We start from the raw sequence: 22,733 nt of genomic DNA, 5'->3' as shown, positions 1-22,733 counted from the left end.
AGATTGTAAATATTTTAAGTAATAAAGTGAGTTCCTACATGAAATTCTATAGACTACAGTGTAGTTTATTACATTCATAAGAATCAGAGCAAACACTAATTTTCTGGAGCTAAGACTTATCTGTCATATTCTTAGTAAAATCAATCTTTGTAAGTATATGGATTAAAACAATTTTATAATTTGCACAGCATGTTTTACAGTTGAAACAATTTTAAAAGGATCTTGTTCAGAAATCAGTATTTTCAATTCATCATCACATCAACATGTTTAAGGAAAATAAGAGTTGGAGAGGGGTGAGTTGACTAGAAACAGTAAATGTATTTCTAGATTTTCCCAATTCAAATCAGTGGGGAAAAATTATACCACAATTGAATATCCACAATTTAACAATATATCTATCACTGAATTATTCTTCTAGAGATGCAGAATTTACTAATTATTCTGGAATACGATGTTAACTTCTACAAACAAACAAGTAGCAAAGTGAGGATTAATAAATCAGTTGCTGAAGAGTAAGGTTTTGTTGATGTCGTTTTCGTTTTGTCCCTGGAGATCTAGAGTTATAGTAACACAAAAATCAATTTCTTTTTCATACTTGGTTTTTACTTTACATTGTAAAGGTAATTGCCAGGAATGCTACAGAAAATAATTTCTAACTAAATCACATCTCAGAAATTCAACAGAACATTTCTTTGCTTTGGATAAATGGATTGCATTTCAGATATGTTTGATTTACGGGAAATAAAGGTCACATGGTATTATCAACTGGCTCGCCTGCTTGGAAAACAAAAGATGAAGTGCTAAACTATATGATACATTTTTTTTTACGTTAAGGCAAGTTTCCTTTGTAGTCTTTGGCAATATTCTAATCAACTGAGGAATAAAAAAATGTATAGGTTCGGGCTTGGAATGTTTGTCTTTCATTTTTGAATTATTTCATTATACTGGCGTCGGCGTTTTTGCGCCCTGAGGTGTGGCGGCATCCCGTTTTTGTGCCCCGAAGCGCGGCAGTGGCCCATTTTGCACCGTGCTGGGTGGTGTCGTTTTTGTGCCCTGTGGCCATGGCGCTAGCACAAGTGGGAGTGTGTGTGCGCACATGTGCGCGCACTGGCCAGCCTGTCCCACGGCCTAGGCTGCGGCCCACAGGTTGGGGACCCCTGATTTAAAGTATTATGAATCTAAGAAACTTGGGGCAGTTTATGCATATAAAGGTTGACGTAGCACTGAAGTATAAGCAGGTGTTTCACTATATCGAATGCTGGAAGTACCTCAAGGAAGATCCTGAATAATGTAACCAAAACTAAATCAAGACTACAATAAAGAACCAATTATGAAGAGGTAGGCATAAAATAATAAAACATTGCTAGAAATAGGATGTTTGGAGCATCTGAGAAACATTTATTGTGCATTTATTAGTCAGCCACATGGAATGGACAAATGTGTTTTTAAAAAGATAGTCTCATAGCAAAGATGGGTCTCATAGCAAAGATGGGTCTCAGACATTATACATTTCTCAAATACAAGAAATGATCTAAAAACAAAGACCATGTGCATTAACAGGTTCAAATTTGCTGACCAGTTCATGGATCTGAAGGGAACCATTCAAGAGTTAAAGTGCCAGCATGGATGCAGCACAATTTAGTTAACAAGCTAGAATGCACTGACACTTTCCCAGGTGTGAGGGTATAAAAGAAACTGTTGAGGTTTCCATATTTGGATCTAATAGTCAATAAGAGAGCATTAATTTGGGTCAGCTAAATAATTATAGTGCTTCTGTTTCCTTCTTCCCAACAAAACATCTTGGACGCAGGTGTGAGCCTGAAAAAGGACCAATAATGTTTTAAATATTAAATTATGAAAGGAAAATATATATTTAACAGCCCTCTCTAGAATAGCATGCTGGTCAAATCTATCCATGTATTGTTTTTAGAAAACTGATTTAATTACCCTCCTTTTTTCCTGGAATAAAATTGAATTAAATAGCTGTCTGCCTACCCTAGTCACATGAGATGGAAAGGTTGCAAGTAATTATCAGAGAGCACAGGCCATTGTCCTATATCAGGTTACAGAGAGAAATAAAACTTTATAGTCTTCAACCGTAGTTCTGATTTTGATATGTGCTAAATATTTGGTATCCTCAATGAAATATGTTTCTATCTACATCATTCTTTCTTAACCGGGGCTCCACAGAATCTAGAGTTCCATGAGAAATTGTGATTAAAAAACAATTATTTTTGGACTTCATGTACCATTCACTACTAGCTCTTGCAGTGGTGGGTGTCGTGGCCCAGGCTCAGGACTCAGATTCAGAATATGAGCCTGAAGAAGCTGCAATAGCTGAGCCTGTGAAATGTCAGCTTCAGAAGAGACAAGGCCAGGAATCACATGAAGCTAATTAACCATAGGCACTTTAGCAGCTGGAGGAGAAGTCAGATGAGAATGATGTAAGGCACGGGTGTCAAACTTGATTGCGTCATGTGATATATCATGATGTATCATGACCTTTTTTTGCCTTTGCGGAGCCAGGGTGCGCGTGGCCTGCACGTGATGCATCCGGCCCATGGTCTGCTAGTTTGACACCCCTGATGTAAAGCCTCCCATCCTGTTCCCCTGATGAGTAGAGTAGAGGAGTGGGGGTCTCGTCAAGGAAGTAAATCTCTTGATTAATGACAGCTGGCTGTAGTCTTAGCTGCCAAAGCAATTATGACCATGGTTTTGCTGATCAATGTCTGACCTCTGGCTTTTGTGTGATGTTCCTATTTGTGAAAGAAACCTTGAACTTCTGATCTCTGGGCTGGCTAACAACCCTGGATTGGCATTGGATGATTCTTCTGTTTGCTCTATTTCAAAGAAAACTCTGTGACCAAGCTTCTGCTCTGTTTACATACCTTTGTTCATTGTTAACTCTTCAGCTTTGAAGTAAAACTGATACAGTAATATTCAGAGAAGCATGTTTGATGGAAGCCTGAATTTTTACATACTCAAACTTGGCTGTCGCCTTCTGCTTTGCCATTGAAAACATTGTAAAACGTGGATTGTGTAACTTAGAAATGAATTATATTGTGAGGTTTTCATATTTTTTAAAAAAATATAGAGGTTCAGATAAATTGAGAAAGGCTTACTTATAGACTATGTAGTTTCTCTGATAATGGAACCTGTCAGCTATAACAAATTTTCAACAGTTTCTTTGCAGAAACTCTGCAACCTTATATGAATTGGTCACTGACTCTGATCTGTGACAAAGTTGTCATTTTTTATTTTATTCAGAAATAGGCTACAGGTATAGCAATGCTTGATGACCTCAATTGGACCAGGCATCTCCATCACAAAGCAGAGTGGTTGCTAAATGGAAAATCACATGATAATGCTTTCCAGTTGGAAAGAGACAAGAATATTGAGTTTCATACTTTCAACTTTTGTTGAAACCTAACCACTCCCCCTCCCTTTGGAAGACTCAGATACCTGCTTACTATTTTGTACACATTGAAAACAATGTGATTGCATCAGCAGCCCAGGCCTGGGAGCCATGGGCATACTACAGAACAGCTTACTCTCTTGAAATCTTTTTCTCCAATCTCTCTGCTCTGCAAGGTGGGAGAGAAAAAAAGTGATTCTTGTAGGTAATCTCATATGCCAGATGTTTTTCATGGCCAGCCCAATTGTGGTTTTTTTTTCAATGTGTGGGGAAGAGCAAATAGCTTACTCTTTTGAAATCTCTTGTTAGGGGGAGAAAAGGAGGAGGAAAAAAACAGGTCAGGTACAAGACAATACCGCATTTCCCCACAAATAAGACTCAGTTATATATATCGGGATTGTCTTATTTTGCAGACGCCCACCAACTCCGTCCCACTGTCTGGTTCCTAATGGCCGCAACAGGGCAGGAGGCCACGAGGTGCGCCGCTGCCGCTGCCACGAGCAACTAGAACCTCCCCAGGACAGCCTGGCCGGTGCCAGCTGTATGCTATTTAATCCTTAGTGCCTACACCGGAGCTTCAGAGACAGGCACTGCCTCAGAGCTGCCTCATGCTTGTAGCTCTGGGGGAAGCAGCGGTGTGATGGAGCGCTCCACTCATTGCCTAGCCTGCTTTAGCGGCCACCATCCCCGCCTGGAGCCTCCGCCTCCTTACCAGCCCAAGGCTCTGGTCTGGGCGCTTAGGGTTAAATAGCACACACCTGGTGCCAGCGGGGCTGTCCTGGGGGGATTCTGCTGTTGCTGCTGTTGCTGGGCCAGCCTGGGCTGTATCCCAGTGCTGCCTCCTAAGCCAGCCAACGCGCATGAAAATCCTGGGATGGACAAGGGTGGAGCTTGGGAGGCAGCGGTGCCCCGTTTGTGAACAGACAAAGCTTCCAGTCTCCCTCTGAGCAAAAAGTGTTTGGCACCTATGGGGCGCTTGGAAACTGAGTGATTTACTCCATTTTCCAGCACTTCTTAGGTGCCCAAACATTTTTCGCCTGAACAGAGAAATGACAGAGACTGGAAGCTTTGTCTGCTTGCACATGGGGTGCTTGGAAACGGAGTGACTCACTCCATTTCCAAGTGCCCCATTTGCAAGCAAGACAAAGCTTCTAGTCTCCCTCTGGGCAAAAAGTGAATGACGCATCTGGATTGCCTGCCTCCCCCCCCCCCCCGCCTTCACATTTGGACTTACATGCACTGTGGCAAGGGACCAGCGGGTTGCAGCTGATGCCAGGTACCATCGGCCCCCATGCACTCACTACCTCTTGTGCTGGCCATGCCCACCCGCCCAGGCTTATTTTTGGGGTAGGCCTTATATTAGGCCCACCCCAAAAAATCTGGCTAGGTCTTATTTTCTAGGTGGATATTATTTTGGGGAAAACACAGTATGTACTGACTGTAATGGCAATCATGTAACTAAGGGACACTCTGAAGGTTGTAAATGAGTATAAATTGGCCATAAAGTTATTTTTTTCAGCATTGTCTTTGAACGGTTGCTAAACTAGTAAGTAAGAACTTCCTGTACTCTCATAATTTGTACAAGAACTTGGAACTGAAGACCTGCCTTGATCAGCAGCTGTTTAAAAAGTTATTCTTCTTGGAATGCCTCCTAGATCAAAGCTTGTTCTGTCCATAAGGAATTATTTTTGCAGTGATTTTTTTTTAACGTGCATTTGTTAGGCAATTGCTTTGATAATATATTGCTAGATATTGTGTTTTGCATGTATATAATTGTGAATTTCTTTGAAAGTCATGTGTTTAAAAAGGCAATATACAAATATATTTTATATGAATCTGAATCTAGTAAATGAAATTGTGCACACATTTAACTGGGAAATATAAAAAAAATCTATTGCACAGTTCACTAGACTGAAATGGTGTGAACAGTCACTGCTGACTTTGTCACAGTGGAGATGGAAGTAATGCAGTTCTCATGCAATGAGTTCTCTAGCATAGTCATTTATTTAACAATTCAAACAACACAACATTTGGAGAGAAACTATTCATACAGGGAACATAATATATTAAACATAGCTCATATTAGGAATAACTAAGTAGAAGATTTTGTTTGTTAGAAAATTGGGTATGATAATGCAAATTACCTTTAAAGAATAACATGCTGAAAAATTGATAGAATCAAATAATAAGTGAATTGCTTACTGTTCTAACAAAAATCAGATTTAGACTGTCAGTGTATCTTTGAACTTCGAACAATATTCTGTGAAATATTGCTAAGTACACATGGTAGGATTATGCAATAAATCTAATTCACTCTGTAATGTGAGCTTGTGTTATGAATACCTTACTATATTTGGTTGTTAACATTTGGTTTTGGATTTTAATGACTTGTATTTCACCAAATTCTTATTTGTGAGTACTCACTAAAGAAAATGATAATTTGATATTTTTCCATGCATCAGTTCAGGTAGCCTTTCTCTGGCAAATTCTTATTTTCTCCAGATTTTTTTCCTCTTTAAAATGCCACATAAAGACAAAAATTAGTATTAGTGGGAGCTGGATTTTCTCTTGCAGTAGTATTGGGGATACTGTTGCTCTACTGATTCACAATGATAAACATAAGTATGACACAATAATCTAAAGCACATTTTTTTTCATTCCCTGAACAAGGTTAAAGATGGACTATTCCCAGACTTTGGTGGTCTAATATCCATAGCCACTTTGAGTTGGACATAGTTCCCTTCTCCATCTAAACCCGCGTAGCTTTTGAGGGATTATTGTATGTATGCGTGTTTTGTCCATACAAAGATCTATGTCTATAAGCAAATTGTTCCTGAATTACAAGTAGCATCAGGTCTTCAAAACACTTGAGTAAAATTGTATTTCCAGTGTTGAAAGACTATCTCTCAGCAATAAGAACACCAAAGATAATCCATTTCTTTAGTCCTTCCCTGTCATTTTTCATGGAATAAGTGTGTAATTCAAAAGAAAATGGGCATCCCAAAATAATAAACTTTGTCTCAAAGTCTATGTCAAATTAATATATGTAATTACATTTTCTCTGAACAGAACTTATGAATATACGTACATTTAATAAAACATTCTGAATGTACAGTATATCTAAATAGATAATTAGTTATTTTATGGAAATCTGAATTAATATGCATAATGTTTAAATTTTGTATAATTATGGTTTAAGCAACTTTGGGAAATGTGTATGTTTACATTAGAATCCAGTGTGTGGTCAGTATAAATGGTATTTTAAAGTTTAAGTGGAATGCTGCATGTGTGATAAACTATTGATCCTCTGTTCTTCCGCCCTGAATGTTATGGCTTATGGTTGAACAACTAAATTAAATTTGACTTGGTTTGACATTTATACTTCACCATCTCAATAAAAAAATGCAGCTCAAATACTAAGGTCTTGATAGAAGAAATAATGATGTTAAAATAAAAAACTCTTTCATACCTATGAGTTTTAGCAAGCAAATAATCTTAACTTTGTGTATATTCTTTTATATAGAATATATATATATATATGTCTTTGGTCATTCGGGTTCTCTCCCGCGTAAAATTGGAAGTGTCCTGGTGACGTTTCGACGAAGTCACATTCGTCATCTTCAGGCTGGTGTCTTCAGCTTCGTGCTTCTGGGAGTAGTGTGCAATCACAGCTGTTTCTTCCTTTTAACTGCCAGTGGGGTTTGAGCTGATTGGGTGGGAGCTTGGCTGTGTTCTGATTGGGTGGAGGTGACCAAAAGACCTACATACAAACACCCACGAAAACCTCAGAAAACATATATATATATATATATATATATATATATATATATATATATATATATATATATATATATATATAATTGTTTNTTATTTTTTTCAGCATTGTCTTTGAACGGTTGCTAAACTAGTAAGTAAGAACTTCCTGTACTCTCATAATTTGTACAAGAACTTGGAACTGAAGACCTGCCTTGATCAGCAGCTGTTTAAAAAGTTATTCTTCTTGGAATGCCTCCTAGATCAAAGCTTGTTCTGTCCATAAGGAATTATTTTTGCAGTGATTTTTTTTAACGTACATTTGTTAGGCAATTGCTTTGATAATATATTGCTAGAGATTGTGTTTTGCATGTATATAATTGTGAATTTCTTTGAAAGTCTTGTGTTTAAAAAGGCAATATACAAATATATTTTATATGAATCTGAATCTAGTAAATGAAATTGTGCACACATTTAACTGGGAAATATAAAAAAAAAATCTATTGCACAGTTCACTAGACTGAAATGGTGTGAACAGTCACTGCTGACTTTGTCACAGTGGAGATGGAAGTAATACAGTTCTCATGCAATGAGTTCTCTAGCATAGTCATTTATTTAACAATTCAAACAACACAACATTTGGAGAGAAACTATTCATACAGGGAACATAATATATTAAACATAGCTCATATTAGGAATAACTAAGTGGAAGATTTTGTTTGTTAGAAAATTGGGTATGATAATGCAAATTACCTTTAAAGAATAACATGCTGAACAATTGATAGAATCAAATAATAAGTGAATTGCTTACTGTTCTAACAAAAATCAGATTTAGACTGTCAGTGTATCTTTGAACTTCGAACAATATTCTGTGAAATATTGCTAAGTACACATGGTAGGATTATGCAATAAATCTAATTCACTCTGTAATGTGAGCTTGCGTTATGAATACCTTACTATATTTGGTTGTTAACATTTGGTTTTGGATTTTAATGACTTGTATTTCACCAAATGCTTATTTGTTAGATCTTAACTTTGTGTATATTCTTTTTATATTTTTTAAATTTGCTTGTATTGGTAATTTTAAATTATAAATCTATTATAAATTCTAAATCTCGACTTAAATAAAAGTATCAAATTATTTTTAATACTCTTTTGCTTCATTCAAAATTAGGTAGACACTGTTCATTAAAAACACCTTATGAACAAGTCCCAGAGAAACAAGAGGATGCAAGAATGGACATAAATGGTCCTTTATAGTCTGTATAGATCTAAACATGGTTTAGGATTGGTTATAGACCACAGTCTAAAACTATGCTGTTTGGCTTTACAAATTATAAGTTCATATAAGATTTATCAGGCAAATATAGCTGTTATATCTGTATTTTAAGAGCTATCAAATAATTCTAGTTAAACTTCAATGAAGAAAAGGTGAATAAGTAAGAAACCAGAAATACTAAGACTTCCGGTTTGACATCGCGGCATAACGGATGCAGGAAGATGGGGCTCCGTCTTCCACGTTCAATTTCACCCCGCTGGCGAAAAAAAGGTGATGAAAAAGGAGGGGACCCTCGTTGGTCATGGAAGGGTGGTGGCCCTTCCGTTTGATCCGAGGAAGCCCTCCAAACTGGCGGGGGAAAGCCTGGCTACATTCATGTAGCTAGTCAGAAGCTGCTGACAACCAAAGGAAATAAGCACTAACAAGCAACTTTTGAGCAATGTGGATGAAACTGGGTGAGACTCTATCCTCTCTTTATAACTTTAAGACTTTTTCCTGGAAAAAAAACGTCGAAAGCAAAGAATCCTCCCCAATGAGACAGGGAAAAGGAATTTCCACCCCATTCCCTATGGAAAAAAGTGGTGAACTAACTGCTTGGGGGAAAACAGAGAAAATTATAAGACTAATTTGGAATCAATGTAGCCTTGAAATTTGGGGACTAAAATTGCTTTTGAGACTTTTTTTAGAAAAGACTTTTTTGAAAAACTTGCAATATAAGTTTGAAGCTGGAAGAAGGTGTTAACGACATCTAGTGGCAAAACACGGCACTACAATTTATTATGCTAAAAGGAAATTCGGCCTGAAGCCCAGACTCAGATAAGACTTTGGGTGTCCTTGGAAACTTTCATTTTTGAAGACTGCAGCTGGAGAAGGAAAAAAACCCCTCTTGGGCTGCTTATTTGTGTGGCAGAGACAATAAACTATTTTGAAATTGGCCTGCTTGGATTATGAATATAAATACTAACTGACTTTTAGAGCTGTGTCGTGGAACAATTCCCTGTAGAAGAAACAGGCATGACTGATCGAGATGATGGAACACTTTGGATTATAAACTTTTGATTGATGAATAACTTTTAATTATTTCTTTTCTTACTGGACAGAAAGGATATGTTTTTCATTGGACAGAAAAACCTGGACTTTGCTTATAATTGTTTAGGGGAGGCCTAAGGATGGACTGATAGGCTGGCTGGATAATTTGGAGTTCAAATGACAATTGACTGAAACTTTTTAAATCTCAAAATAGATTGGACTATAAAGGCCACATACAAAACCAAAATGGATGTTCGTCTTAAATGGTAAAAAAGCATCTCTAACATTTGTCTCCAAAACCCCCAGCTTCACATACCAACAAGAAAATGATGATAAATCTCAGGAAGAAATTCTTTCTATGTTGAAATCAATACAAGAGACAATTGTCTTAGCTCATAATGAGACTAAAAATAATGCAAAGAAGATAAAAGAACAACTTTCTAATCTAAACTTACAAATTCAGAAAATGATTACAAAGAAGGAACCAGTAACATACAAAATAGAAGGAAAATTAGAGGAACCAGATCCAAAGATGGAGGACCTAAAGGAAGGAATTAACAGACAGACTCAAACAAAGGAAGAATTAGAAGATGCAGTGATAATACCGGAAATGGAAAAGATATCTTACTTGCCAAGATCTCAGAACACAATTGAGGATAAGGAAGAAGAGCTGATTGAATGGAGGATAAAGCTGTCAGGAGAATTGTGGAAAATTGGAGAAGGAGGGAGGCTGTTTAATGAATATAAATGGGCTGAGTATTCTTCCAAAAATACTTTAATCAAATTTTCTTTCTTACTTCAAACAATATACACAAAAATAGGGGAAGAACTACTTGAGGACTGAAATGCATTGACTTGGAAAGTTAGTTGGCAAAGGAAGAAAGCCAGAGTAAGACTGAATAAAATAGAGGTTTTGACTCATTAGATGGGACATTATATTATTAAATAAATGTTTGAACATGGCTAAGACAATAGATAATTGTTAGAAATAAAAGTATTACTATAACTAGAAAGATAGGATATGCAACTAGAATACTATATTTTGGTATGAGAAGGGAAATATGAAAATGCCAAGAGGGTCTGAATAAGGGAAACTTTTGGCTACCCAAATATAATTTACTATGAGAAAACTATAAGCGATAGAGACGGGATATTATATTATTAAACAGATGTTTGAATATGGTTAAGAAAATAGATAACTGTTAGAAATAAAAGTATTATTATAACTAGAAGGATAGGATTTCTAACTAGAATATTATATTTTGTTATGAGATGGGAAATATGAAAATTCTAAAAGGATTTCAATAAAGGAAGCTTTTGGTTATTCAAATATAATATATTATAAGAAAATTATAAGCGATAGAGATATTTTGAACATTGATGGGAAATTAAAATTTAAAAAGAAAAGCGGGAAAAACAGGATACTGATGGAACAAATGGATTTTAAGTACAAATGCATACTACCAGAAGAAGAGAGGACCAAAGAAGCACTGGATGGTGTAGTATTGGAACTAAGCTGAGAAAGTTAATATGCACCACTGAATTACCAATGGACCCAGACAACACCTTGTTTATTAATTATTTATGATTGTAAAATTAGAAAATTAATAAAATGTTTTTTTAAAAAAAGAAACCAGAAGTACTATAAATGCTAGTAACCTGGAAAAATGTTCCTAATCGCAGTCATGTAACCATGTGACACTGAAAATGGCCATAAAGTGAACCAATTACCAAGAAACCAAAATGCAATCACATGACTATAGGATATATGTGCAGCCATTGTAACTCTGCAGATGGGTCATAAGTAGCTCTGAGGAGTCTGTCATAATTTTGAATGGTTGTTAAGCGATCGGACATAAGTCAACAACTATCTCTAATATATCTTTTGCTGTATGTATAGCCTGCCCAAATCCATAAGGACTCTAAGTACAACAAAATTAAAATAAGTTTAAAAAGTATGGATAATAAAAAATAATAAAAATGACTATACCATATGTGTCCTTCAGGATCAAATGGCCACTGGGATAGTGCTGATTTAATTTGTTTTTAGAACCATGTACCTGTACAGTAGGGGATTCTCTTTACTTCCAAGGGGAAAATGTTGCATAAAATGAAGGCTACTAGCAAGAGAGAACCATAGCAGGCAATCTCAAGTGTATTGGAACTAAATGGTTTAATTTTAACAAGTTGTTAGTTGATGTATCCCAGTGCTGTACTGTAAATGTGATGTTCAACAGTTTGAATTAGAAATTTTAAAGGAAACTAAAGTTGACTCTAGTTAAATGCAGATATTGGACTTCAGAAAAGTAGATTTTAATAAACTAAGAGAAATGATAAGTAGAAATTGGGAAGAAACTAATGAAAAAAGAAGCTTAAGACTAATTAGAGTTCCTTAAAAAAGATACAATAAAAGCATAATTGCAGGTATCTAAATGAGAAAAAATGGAGGACAGCAGAAGAAGCCAGTGTACATGCACAAAATGTTTCTTGAAGATCTGAAAACAAAAGTAGACATATATAGAAGATGAAAAGAACGTCAAGTCACGAAAGAAGTAGCCTGAAACTGTAGAGAGCAGGTCTAGAAAGTTAATGTTCCAAATGATGTGAGGGTAATGAAGGAAAGCTAAAACTTCTTTAGATAAGTTCAGAATAAATGGAGCAAGAAGAAAATATATTAGCTCCTCAGCTAAGAGAGAAAAATACTAACAAAGAAAAGGCAAATCTACCTAACCTCTACTTTGCCTCGGTCTTCTTCAACATCATAGTTTATGGTCTATCAGAAAATTATAAATAGCAACAATGCTCTTCACAGGTTCCAGAATGAAAATTTGACATATATGCAATATACCTGTTTCATTGAATGAGTTGAAATCTTCCTGGCTACATAAAATGCAAGATAGAGTACTGAAGGAACAAGCAAGCTCTGATCAAATTTTAATGCATTTTCTTTGAGAAAATCCTGGAGAATTGGCAGCGTGCTCTGTAATGGAAGAAAAGAGTATCATCCCTTTCTTCAAAGGTTTATATTGTCAAGGCTATGGTCTTTCCAGTTGTAATACAGTATATGCTGTGAAAGCTGAACCACCAGTAAGGCTGAAGAAATACCGATGCCTTTGAACCATGGTGCTAAGGAATATTGTGGTTCAATACCTTCAATCACAAGAAAAACAAGTTACTTGATATTAGATTAATATTGAATAATGGTGGAAGTGCTAAAAATGAAGTTAGGCTTTAAATGTTTTAGATAAACAATGTGAAGCACAAAGTGTTGGAGAAAAAACTGATACTTAAAGAAATCCCAGGTAATCAAAAAATAGGCTTAGGTGGTTAGATATATGATTCTTGGAGTATTATTATTATGGTTGGCCACACAGCCAGACATTTAGATTGGATTTGGTTTTTTTGTCCACCTATGAGTTCCTTCCTAAGGATTTGGCATATCATCACCATCCAACCTTGAACTACCATTCTTACTAAATTGCATTATTTAATGCAATTCTTACTGAGAGATGCATATACAATAAGTTCCTCTTTTGGGGTGGGGAAGATTACATAAGAATTTGATTGAGAAAGATGAAATTTGCAAATTTTGTTTTGCTATAAATAACAGTCTTCTTAAAGTGGAAAAATCAAGTATTTTTGACAGTCATAACAAATAACAAAATATTTGAAATGCTGTACTAGTTCAAAAAAAGGGCATATAGTTAATGTAATCTTTCAACAGCAACCAATTAATTATAAAATTTCATAAAAGGAGTCACCACCTTTTTAGACTGATAGGCATATTTGGAATTTTGAGAATAAGTTATGGGTGCACTCACAAAATGGCTTTTGAAAAGCTTTACCTATTCCTAAAATAGCTACCTTGGGAATGTTTTCATATATATGCATAAGTAGTTTTTCAAGTCAGCAGACATTTTGCATGACTAGCAGAAACTTTGTGTCAGGCTTTTTTGTTCAGTAACAATTGGAATTAGAACTGTAATCTACTTTCAACCACCTGGAATCTTTTAATAAAGAAAATATCAGGAGGACAGGAAGCTTAAATATTAATTTTCACAGGACTGTTTTCATTTCTATCTGTTCAATGGGCTGATTAATCATACCTTCCTTTCAGCATTCTTGAATACACTCCAAACGTTCAACTACAAATATATGGGTCTGCTATATATGCCTTTCCTGTAATATTATTGCTGTGTAATTCAAACTCTTGTGTCAAAAAGTAGGTTAATTGTTCTCCACAAATGGATAATACATGTAAAATTGCATGAACTTTGTTTCATTTTAAAATGGTTTTTAATACTTTATTTAAACCAGCAAATTTTAACAAAGAAATAGTGCCTGGCAATGTAATTCTATATAAATAAAAATGTAAATGTTCGTTTGTTCAAAATCTTAAATCTCCAAAAGTTCTTCACCGATTGCTTTGAAATTTTGACACAACGTTGCATTTGAATACGCGTGTGTTTTTATATTATATAGATGTCACACCTGTGACAGGTAAAAACATGCTTTTTTTAAAAAAACAGCGCCATCTGTTGGACGTAAACATATTACAAACGTGCACTTTCTCTTTTCTTTCTTTTCCATTTAACCAGACTGAGCCACAGCAATGTGTGGCCGGGTACAGCTAGTTATAAATAAAGAAAATTTACTAATGTGTATTTTTTTGTTTTTAAATTATATTTGTTTTATAGTTTCCATGTTTTATTATGAAACAATAATTAATATAGGCTGGTAAACCTTATAGCAGATTTTTTTCTTAAGGAACTACAAATTATTCTGGTTATCCTATTTGGTTATCCTATATAACCTATAATAGGTTATCCTATTATCCTATTTGGAGTAAATTCCATATCAGTTTACTTCACACTATCATCTTTTATACTTATTTATTCAATCTTCTTTGTTATGGAAAAGTGGGTAGCCATGCCTTTCTCTACCAGAGGTTCAAGATGTAAGAGTTAAAATTGAAAGCCATAGTTTCAGGGCAGAGATGTCGGGTATATCAATAACCAAGAGCCACCCCGCTTCAAGGACAAAAGACTCAAGTAAAAATGTCTGCTAATCTGTGATAATTAAATTGCAATAAGTATAGGAAAAAACCGCAGCTTCGTATCAATAGAAGGCAATGAACTGTTTCAAATAATAAAATTTCTATAACAGAGATAAGGACTATAAGGGTCTCAAATAAGACCCCATGTTAGGGATTATATTGCGGTGATAAGAATGGCAAAAATTAGTTTTTTTTCTGCTTAAAATCACATCTGCAGGTAGCTGTCCAGTAGACCTTTTAAAATGACTCCTATGGTATTCTGCTAGAGAAAGATGAGTCTTAAGAATATCTACAGGGCCATAGATCAGAACTGGACTCCAACTGCTCAAGTCACATCAAAGTGGTGTTATGTGATTAGCTGAAACAACTGTTCTTTTTTATTGTTCTATTATTTACTTCTGTTCTGTTTGCACTCTTTTCGTTTCCTCCTTTTTATTGTAAGCTGCCTAGAGTAGCCCCATGGCGAGGTAAATTTAGATAAGTGGCAAATAAATTTAACAAATGAATAAATAAAAATAAGTTAAAACCTGCTAACTCCTAAGAAGATAAGCAGAGTCCTCAAGACTGCTAATCCAGCCACCTGTTTATTGCATCCATGTCCTTCCTGTTTGTGAAGTCAGCCCAGGGGAAGGCATGCGGTTGGGCCATGTTGTAATATGGGTTTTGTAGAAGGAGGGGATGGTCCCTGCTTTTTTAAAGGAGTGGTGTTATGGCCCCTCCTAAAGAATATTTCTCTAAACCTAACTATATTGGACGGTTTTTATCCAGAAGATGGTAGGGCTATTATTACTGAGGCCTTGGACTGGGCTGATTATATGCATCCTTTTTAGTGAGGTTTTCATGCTCAAACATATACAGAGACAGCATCAGTTGCTCTTGTTTATGGCTTTTGGTAGAACTAAAATATGGGTAGTGCAACCATTCTGGTTATTTTGATTTCTCAGAGGCTTTCCATACCATCAACCATGGTATCCTGCGGGATTACCTGCAATGATTGGGGAACTTGGTATTTTGTTGGTTTATCTTGTTTTGTGGTTGAATTCATTCAATTTTGGCATTAGGGAAGAGATTGCATCCAGGTTCTACACCGTCACCTTTTATTTAACTGTGGCATGAGGTCTCTGGAGGGGGTCATTTGTCAGTTGAAGTCAGATATTATTCCACTCCATTTTCAGCCCATTAGGTTGTCTTTATAGAAAGTGAAAACTGTATTCAAAGTATTTGCTTCATTGCTATTCAAGAGAAGCAAACTTTGACACCATTCAATAAAACAACACATTTACATTAATAAAAAAGCATGTTGAAATGAAGGCTGAAAAATGTATACATAATTTAATCAAGATATTCATGGTTTCCTCATATTACTACTACTTTAAGTTGATATGGCCAGTCATTTTCATTGATCTATTAGAAACAAAGAAAATCTAGTGACTTGTCTCCTGTGAAGCAGTAATTTTTTTTCTTCTTTAATGAATGCATTGTATCTACACCATAAATTTTTCTAGGGATTATTTTCAATCTGCATTTGCTTATTATCATTGATTGCAGAAGTACTAACAATGTACTATTAATACTAACTAGTAGTACATTGATGAATGACCCATCATAAATTAAAACACCAATAGACTAAACATTACTTCACATAGGATTTTTCGGCGCATTCTGTACATACTATTAGTAATGTATCGTCAAGTATTACATAATACAGTATAATTCCAACTGACGAGATTCAGGAGAATACCTTTTTCTGTCTTGGTTCCAACTCTCTGGAACATTATATCCCTTGAGGTGAGATCCTTCCCCACTCTCTGAAAGAGCCTCAAAACCTGGCTGTGCCAATTGGCCTGGGGTCCCGATGGGGGCATCCCACACTGTGATAGTTAGTGGACTAGGAAGAAGATCGCTTCCCACTCCATTGAATTACTTGACAGTGAGATGGGCAGCATATAAATTAAATAAATAAAATAATGCATGTACAAAATAATCATGTATCTTTTTCTTTCAAGCTGCTGTGTACATTATTTCATACTGATGCTGTTATTTATCTTTTTTCCCATCCCAGATTCAAGCCAAATACAATGTACAGTACGAAAATATTTTCTTTCTGTGTAACATTTTGGAACAGCTTCTTGAAACACACAGAGAGCAGCAAAAGAACAAAACCAGTCTTTGTTATGAAGTAAAAGAGAGGAAAAAGGTTTTGCAGGACATTGATCAAGCTTTCCTCCATCTCTCTGATGAGTTTCCTTTGTTCTGTATTTATTTATGGCGCCTGGGTACCCTTTTGAATGCAACAGAAATAGAAATTGAAGGAAGAAACTGACCAGCTTTTGCTAAGAAAGAGGCCAGCAGCAACTAAAAATTCTTCACTGAATGAGAATGAAGCTCTGAAACAAAGGTGTTAATAAATTTTTTATTTTATTGGTGTCAGATATTGCTTGCTTGGGTGTTTGGCAGTTTCATGATGGCCAGTTCAGTTTTTGGGTGGCTAAAATTTGAGCAACATTTATAATATTTCCCTTTGAATAAAGCAGATTAGCTCTGATACTAAAAATTAGCTGTGAAATTAAATTTTAGCTTTCTGAATAGTCTTCATGATTAGGAGCTGCTATTTATAGGTTACCGTATATTTTCTCACTCAACAGCTTTCAGGAAAAGGTTCTGAACTATTTTCTGTTGGAAAGCACTAAATGCATTTCCACAATGAAGAATTTATCACATTCTTCATTGTGACCATTAGATATCTGCAAGCTCTGATACTAAAAATTAGCTGTGAAATTAAAGTTTTAGCTCTCTGAATAGTCTTCATGATTAGGAACTGTTATTTATAAGTTATGTTTTGTCACTCAACAGCTTTCAGGAAAAGGTTCTGAACTATTTTCTGTTGGAAAGCACTAAATGCATTCCCACAATGAAGAATTTATCACATTCTTCATTGTGACTATTAGATACCTGCAAGGTGTAATAATTAGACTATCATATTGTTTATAAATCAAGTATGTAATCCTGGCTGAAGTTTAGACGTATTTATAGCTATATATTGCAAGATGGATAGATGTGAAAAAAAATTACTATTTTTTCTTTTGGTATGTATTATGAATAATTTTGAATACAAATATATATATGTGTGTGTGTGTGTGTGTATTATATATATAAAATATGTGTGTATGTATGTATATGTATATGTATGTATGTATGTATATATGTATGTATGTTTGTGTGTATATATAATAGGTATATAAATTGCAATTTATTCCAATATAATTAATATTGAGTCATAATTATTCTACAGTGGAGAAGGGGGAATGATGAATAAACACGCTGGCCTCCCTCTTCAACTTTAATTACTGAATAGGGGATTGTTTCCTAAAACATCTTGCAATGAGCAATATCAATGTGGATTCAAAATTGATTTTTTTTCTATCAAATATTTTGTTTTTAATTTTCTCAGAATGGAACCATAATTAATTATGCCACAGTTTGGCTTTTGATGCAGATTCAATTTCTGACTGATTCTCCATAGTTATCAATTTACTTCCTTTTCAAAACAGATCTCTGGAGAATATTAACTCTTAGCAGAGATGTACAGGTCGAGGACTTTTTAAATTGAAATCGCAACACAAGGTCAAAAGGATAAAAGTTTTCCCTTCTTTCTTCAAGAAATAAATGATTGGCACATCCATAATTAGGAAAGATCTACCATTTACAAGTACTTAATAAAAACCCTCTAGTACTCCGGACATCCCCTGTAATTAATAGAAGCATATTACATAGATTTCACCATTAGGTGAAAAATTCCAATGCTTCATCCATTTTTTGCAATATATAATAAGTTTCTGAATATCTGAGAATTTTGCTGTTTTTAAAAAGATCTTTCAGGCAATTTACGTACATAATGTGTACCTTGGCCATTAGCCATTTCAACAATTAATCAAGATTAATGAGAAAAAAATAGAATGGAAAGCATTGTTCTACCAAAAGTAGCTGTCTAAGATTATAAGAGCGTAACTAAACTGCAACAGAGAAAAAAACACAGGAGAGAAGCAACACTATCCTCACCCTAAGCAATTATGTGAATAGCTTTTAAAAATAATGCAACTATTTGCATTGAAAATATGAAGTTAATGGTATTTTTATTGTTGCATGCAAAAGGTTTTCCTCTAGAATCTATATATGGTCTCTCAACTATTATAGATTTTTGTTTATACAAAACTCTTGACCATTCATTGTTTTGATCAGGGGAAATTTCCAATATTTGCCTTCATCATCAAAGAATCTATTATTCTGTCTGTCATAACCTCATTTCTTCTTTGCTCTTCAGATTTCTTTTGTTCTATTTCAAATTACCTGTGTCTTATGATGAATTATATTTCCCATCAATCATGCCCAATATGAAAAGAGGTGAGTGGAGAATTGTTTCACCTGAGCTGATAACCATTAGACATCCGCAAAAGTTTATTATGGCAGCTTTAGGTGTGGATGGAAATTGCATCCAAACATCTGGCGAGCCATAGGAAATTCCTTGATTTGAGGGATCCTTGTAGCTTTAATTTTCATTTTTTTACCAACATGAATTTACTATATTCAGTTCAATAATTCAGTTAGGCAGTTGCTCACGTTTCTTTTTGTGCTCGCTGTTAATCGTTTTTATCATTAAACTTCTTTAGTTAATGAGAGAATCATTAACACAAAAATGGAGTGGAGTCTAATTACTCAACCAAAGTAGTAGCATATTTTGATAACCCTTCAATACTTATAGCCGACGGCAATAATTAGCCGAATTATTCTTTCACTGAGCTAGGATAAAACAAGTAAGATGAAATCATCAAATTAAACATTTTGCCAGCAATTAAATGTTTTACCCAGTAAGGCTCTAGAACCACTTATATCAGAGAAGATAGCCTGTGTTCAGTGCCAGACAAAACAGCTACTTTGGTAGATTTAGCTTTCTCTTTGCATGCTAGTTTTGAAAAATTACTCTTGATTCTGAGCTCCTCACAACATGCTTCCTATCAAGCTAATGTTGCTCATTAGGCAGACATAGGAGTCTGCTGCTCAATCGACAGACATAATGGAGAAGTAGAATAAATAAAAAGGATGCTTCCTGTCGGTTTATAAATCATGTGCTTTTCAGTTTCACTTGCATTCCTTCAAATACAATAGAAGATGAAATCAAACAAAACCTGGAAACTGCACCAGAGGTTTACAGTATATCTTTTTCTACTCAGATATCCACTTGTGGGAAAGTAGAAGCTGCAAAGACATGAAATGAAACATTCCAGCTCCTCCCTTTCTTCTCTTGGCTCTTTTCTTTTTAAACTGACATTATGATGATTATAATGATGATGGTAAATACTGTAACTCCCAGACAGTAACTTGGCACTCGAAGGAGCAAAACAGTGCCCCACTGTCAAATTCTAGACTTACAATGGAAGATAGTTTTGACTTATATATTGAATTTAAGAAATTGGACTATTGCAACCATGGTGTGAAGAAATATTTTCCCACAGAGGACCCCCAATCTGTTATATATTCCGGATAGCCTCAGATTACTTTCTTCCTCCCATCTCCCACCAAAGGATTCTGTCAGAAATGATATTATAGATGATAGTATTCAGAAGTGAAATTATTTACATATAATCCTGAATATTTTGTTTTGGCACTTTTAATTTTGTTCAAAATAGGCAGGGAAATCTTCCTAAACAAATTTACATCATAGCGTAAGAGTCACTTAAGCAGTCATTGCAGCAAGCAGTATAAAGAAGTATATGTCAGTCAAGTATATCACAGTAAGTGTTTTTGACAATTGTTTACTCCCTTATAAGTCTTCAACAAACCTGAGAAAGATAGCAGACGTTCTAAATATTCAGATATGTCAGCACATCATTTTGCAGAGATAATTATTTTTCTTACCTTTCATTCTTTTGATTGTTTTATGCTAGAAGAAAAAGATTTCACTTTGTAACATTCAGCGTCAGTCTTGTATCTCACCATAATCTATTTTCTGTCTTTACTTTTGTTTGTTTGTATCTCACAATTTTTAAAAAGTTATGATACCTTTATGTGATCTTAGTTCTAATTAACACAGTTATTTAAATGATTCATAACCAATAATGGGAAACTTTAATTCTACGAGAAAAAGAAATTATTTACCGGCAGTCCTTGTTTAGCTCCTACAACTGGGATCCGCAAGGAAATCAGTAAGTGAAATGGTCATTAAGTGAAACTGCAGCTGTGCTTACCGTCATACTTCAGGGTCCCTTTGCTTTATAAAAGGTTCCAAAGTTGTTTTTTTCATCACCATCATAACTGTGAAGGTTTGCTGTCCGAGGACAGTTGCTAAACAACGACTATCTGTAATCGAAGAGCAGGATAGAAAATTATATTTTGAAGAACTTTCAAATTCGTGACATCTATTGTCATGTTCAGTCTAAAGTGGAATGGAGAAGCAAGATTTATATCATCTGATTCTGTGATACGGTTTTTCATTGTGGTATTCAAAGGGTGACAAATACCTGCTTTTGATAGGGTAGTCACTTCTAAAGTAATTTATCTTACATCTCCCCCATTTATTGCAGGAAGCAACTAGAACAAGGATAAGCAGTTTGGGCTCTGACAATAGGGGCTTGGATTAGAAGACCTCAAAGGTCTCTTCCAACGCTTATTCTGTATTCCGTGTTCAATATAGCTCAGGGGTAGGCAAGCTGGCTCAGGAATTCTGGGAGTTGAAGTCCACGAGTCATAAAAGAGCCAAGGTTGCCTACCCCTGATATAGCTAATTAGGAGAAAGCTACGGAGCCTTGTAACTTCTAGCTGAACAACAATTTTTCTTTTCAAAGAAAACCATGCATGAAGAGTATATCACATTTATTACATTAACAGATATATTTCTTAGGACTCCTAATAAAGATCTTTTATGCTTGTTTTTGTTCTATTGAGTGAATCCTACTGAATCCGATTCATAGAAATGATGCCATCAGATATGCCAAAGAAAAGAACATCATAACATCACAGATGTTCAAACGCTCTTCACACATAGGGTTCCACTTACTGGTTATCATGTTCTGACTCAACCCAGCCAAGTGCCGAGCTTGTTCACTGCCTAACTACACATTTATTGAACAGGCCAGAATTATGAGAATGGAATCTATAGGTTTACCAATTACATTTAGAGAGCCTTCTCTACCGAGGGAGGATTTTAAGAATCTTAAGATCCTTTTTTATGTGCAAGACTATATGTGTACCAACCCGAAGGCTCTTATACTTCCCAACATGTACATACGATACTGGGACCAAATGGGAACCCTTGTACATGAGGGAGTTCATTTCATCAGTTGCTGTATGAAAGTATGGAAGCTTTCTTAGCACATAAGTAGCTTTCATAAAAGATTTTAGAGAAGGTACAATTCTATATGCATTCAGCAGGTCTCAGGTGACACAACTGAATATAGATAGCCTGGATCGCTTCTAAGCTGTACTCTATACTACTCAACCTAGAGATCAGTGGGTGGGTATCAGTTCACTCCATCCTACATAGAGAAGAAGCAATAGATGAATAGTTCTCTTTTATTCTAAACAGGATTTCTCTCATATATATCTCTACATATCCCTGTAATAGATATATGGATCCCTGATGGCAATACTGATTAATAGAATCAGGTTACTAGTTTCCAATGTAGCTCATACCTAATTCTGTTTCTGCTGTCACTTCTTCTGAATTCTGAGCTTCCTCTGATTTTCATGTATTTCCTCTATATCAGTAATGTCACAGTTAAGAATTCAAAGGAGTCTGGAAGCATTTTTCCAAAAATGCATTTTGTTTAAAAGGCATAAGCTTGATTAGTCTGGTGATGTGAGCTGCAACTCACAAAAGCTTATGCCTATTAATAAAATGTGTTAGTAAGGTGCTACACATCATCTGATTTTGGCTAGCATAGATTAATATGGCCATCCTTTTATTATATCTACAGTCTGATCATTAATGCAAAGCCTGAGAATTAAACTTGATTCTTGCTAACTTCACAGGGACATCCTTATAGTTTCCGCATTATAGAGGTTCTTTGCCATCATCACCTTCTAGGACTTTTTTTAAACTTCCAGATCCAGAGATTCCTATAGGTAAAGACTTCTCACAAGCTGACTACCTTGCTGATCAGTTTGTCAGGGAGGGATGGAAAACAGCATACATCAAATCAGCCTCT

The 22,733-nt window shown here is 35.3% G+C and overlaps 1 protein-coding gene across 1 annotated transcript in view; it reads left to right on the top strand.

Annotated features, from left to right (window-relative positions):
• MEI4 (meiotic double-stranded break formation protein 4) overlaps window positions 1-16,855 on the top strand; it is a 35,857-nt gene extending 19,002 nt beyond the window's left edge. Inside the window, exon 5 of the mRNA XM_029285184.1 lies at window positions 16,595-16,855. Within this exon, the coding sequence (XP_029141017.1) occupies window positions 16,595-16,855 (261 nt within the window). The remainder of the gene's footprint in view (window positions 1-16,594) is intronic.
• The last annotated feature ends 5,878 nt before the right edge of the window (window positions 16,856-22,733 follow it).

Source organism: Protobothrops mucrosquamatus, unplaced genomic scaffold (genome assembly GCF_001527695.2).
Source record: "Protobothrops mucrosquamatus isolate PMUCROS unplaced genomic scaffold, P.Mucros_1.0 scaffold1394, whole genome shotgun sequence".
Classification (NCBI taxonomy): Eukaryota; Metazoa; Chordata; class Lepidosauria; order Squamata; family Viperidae; genus Protobothrops; species Protobothrops mucrosquamatus.
Note: the sequence above shows the minus strand (reverse complement) of the source record. Positions and strands in the feature narration are given on the sequence as shown.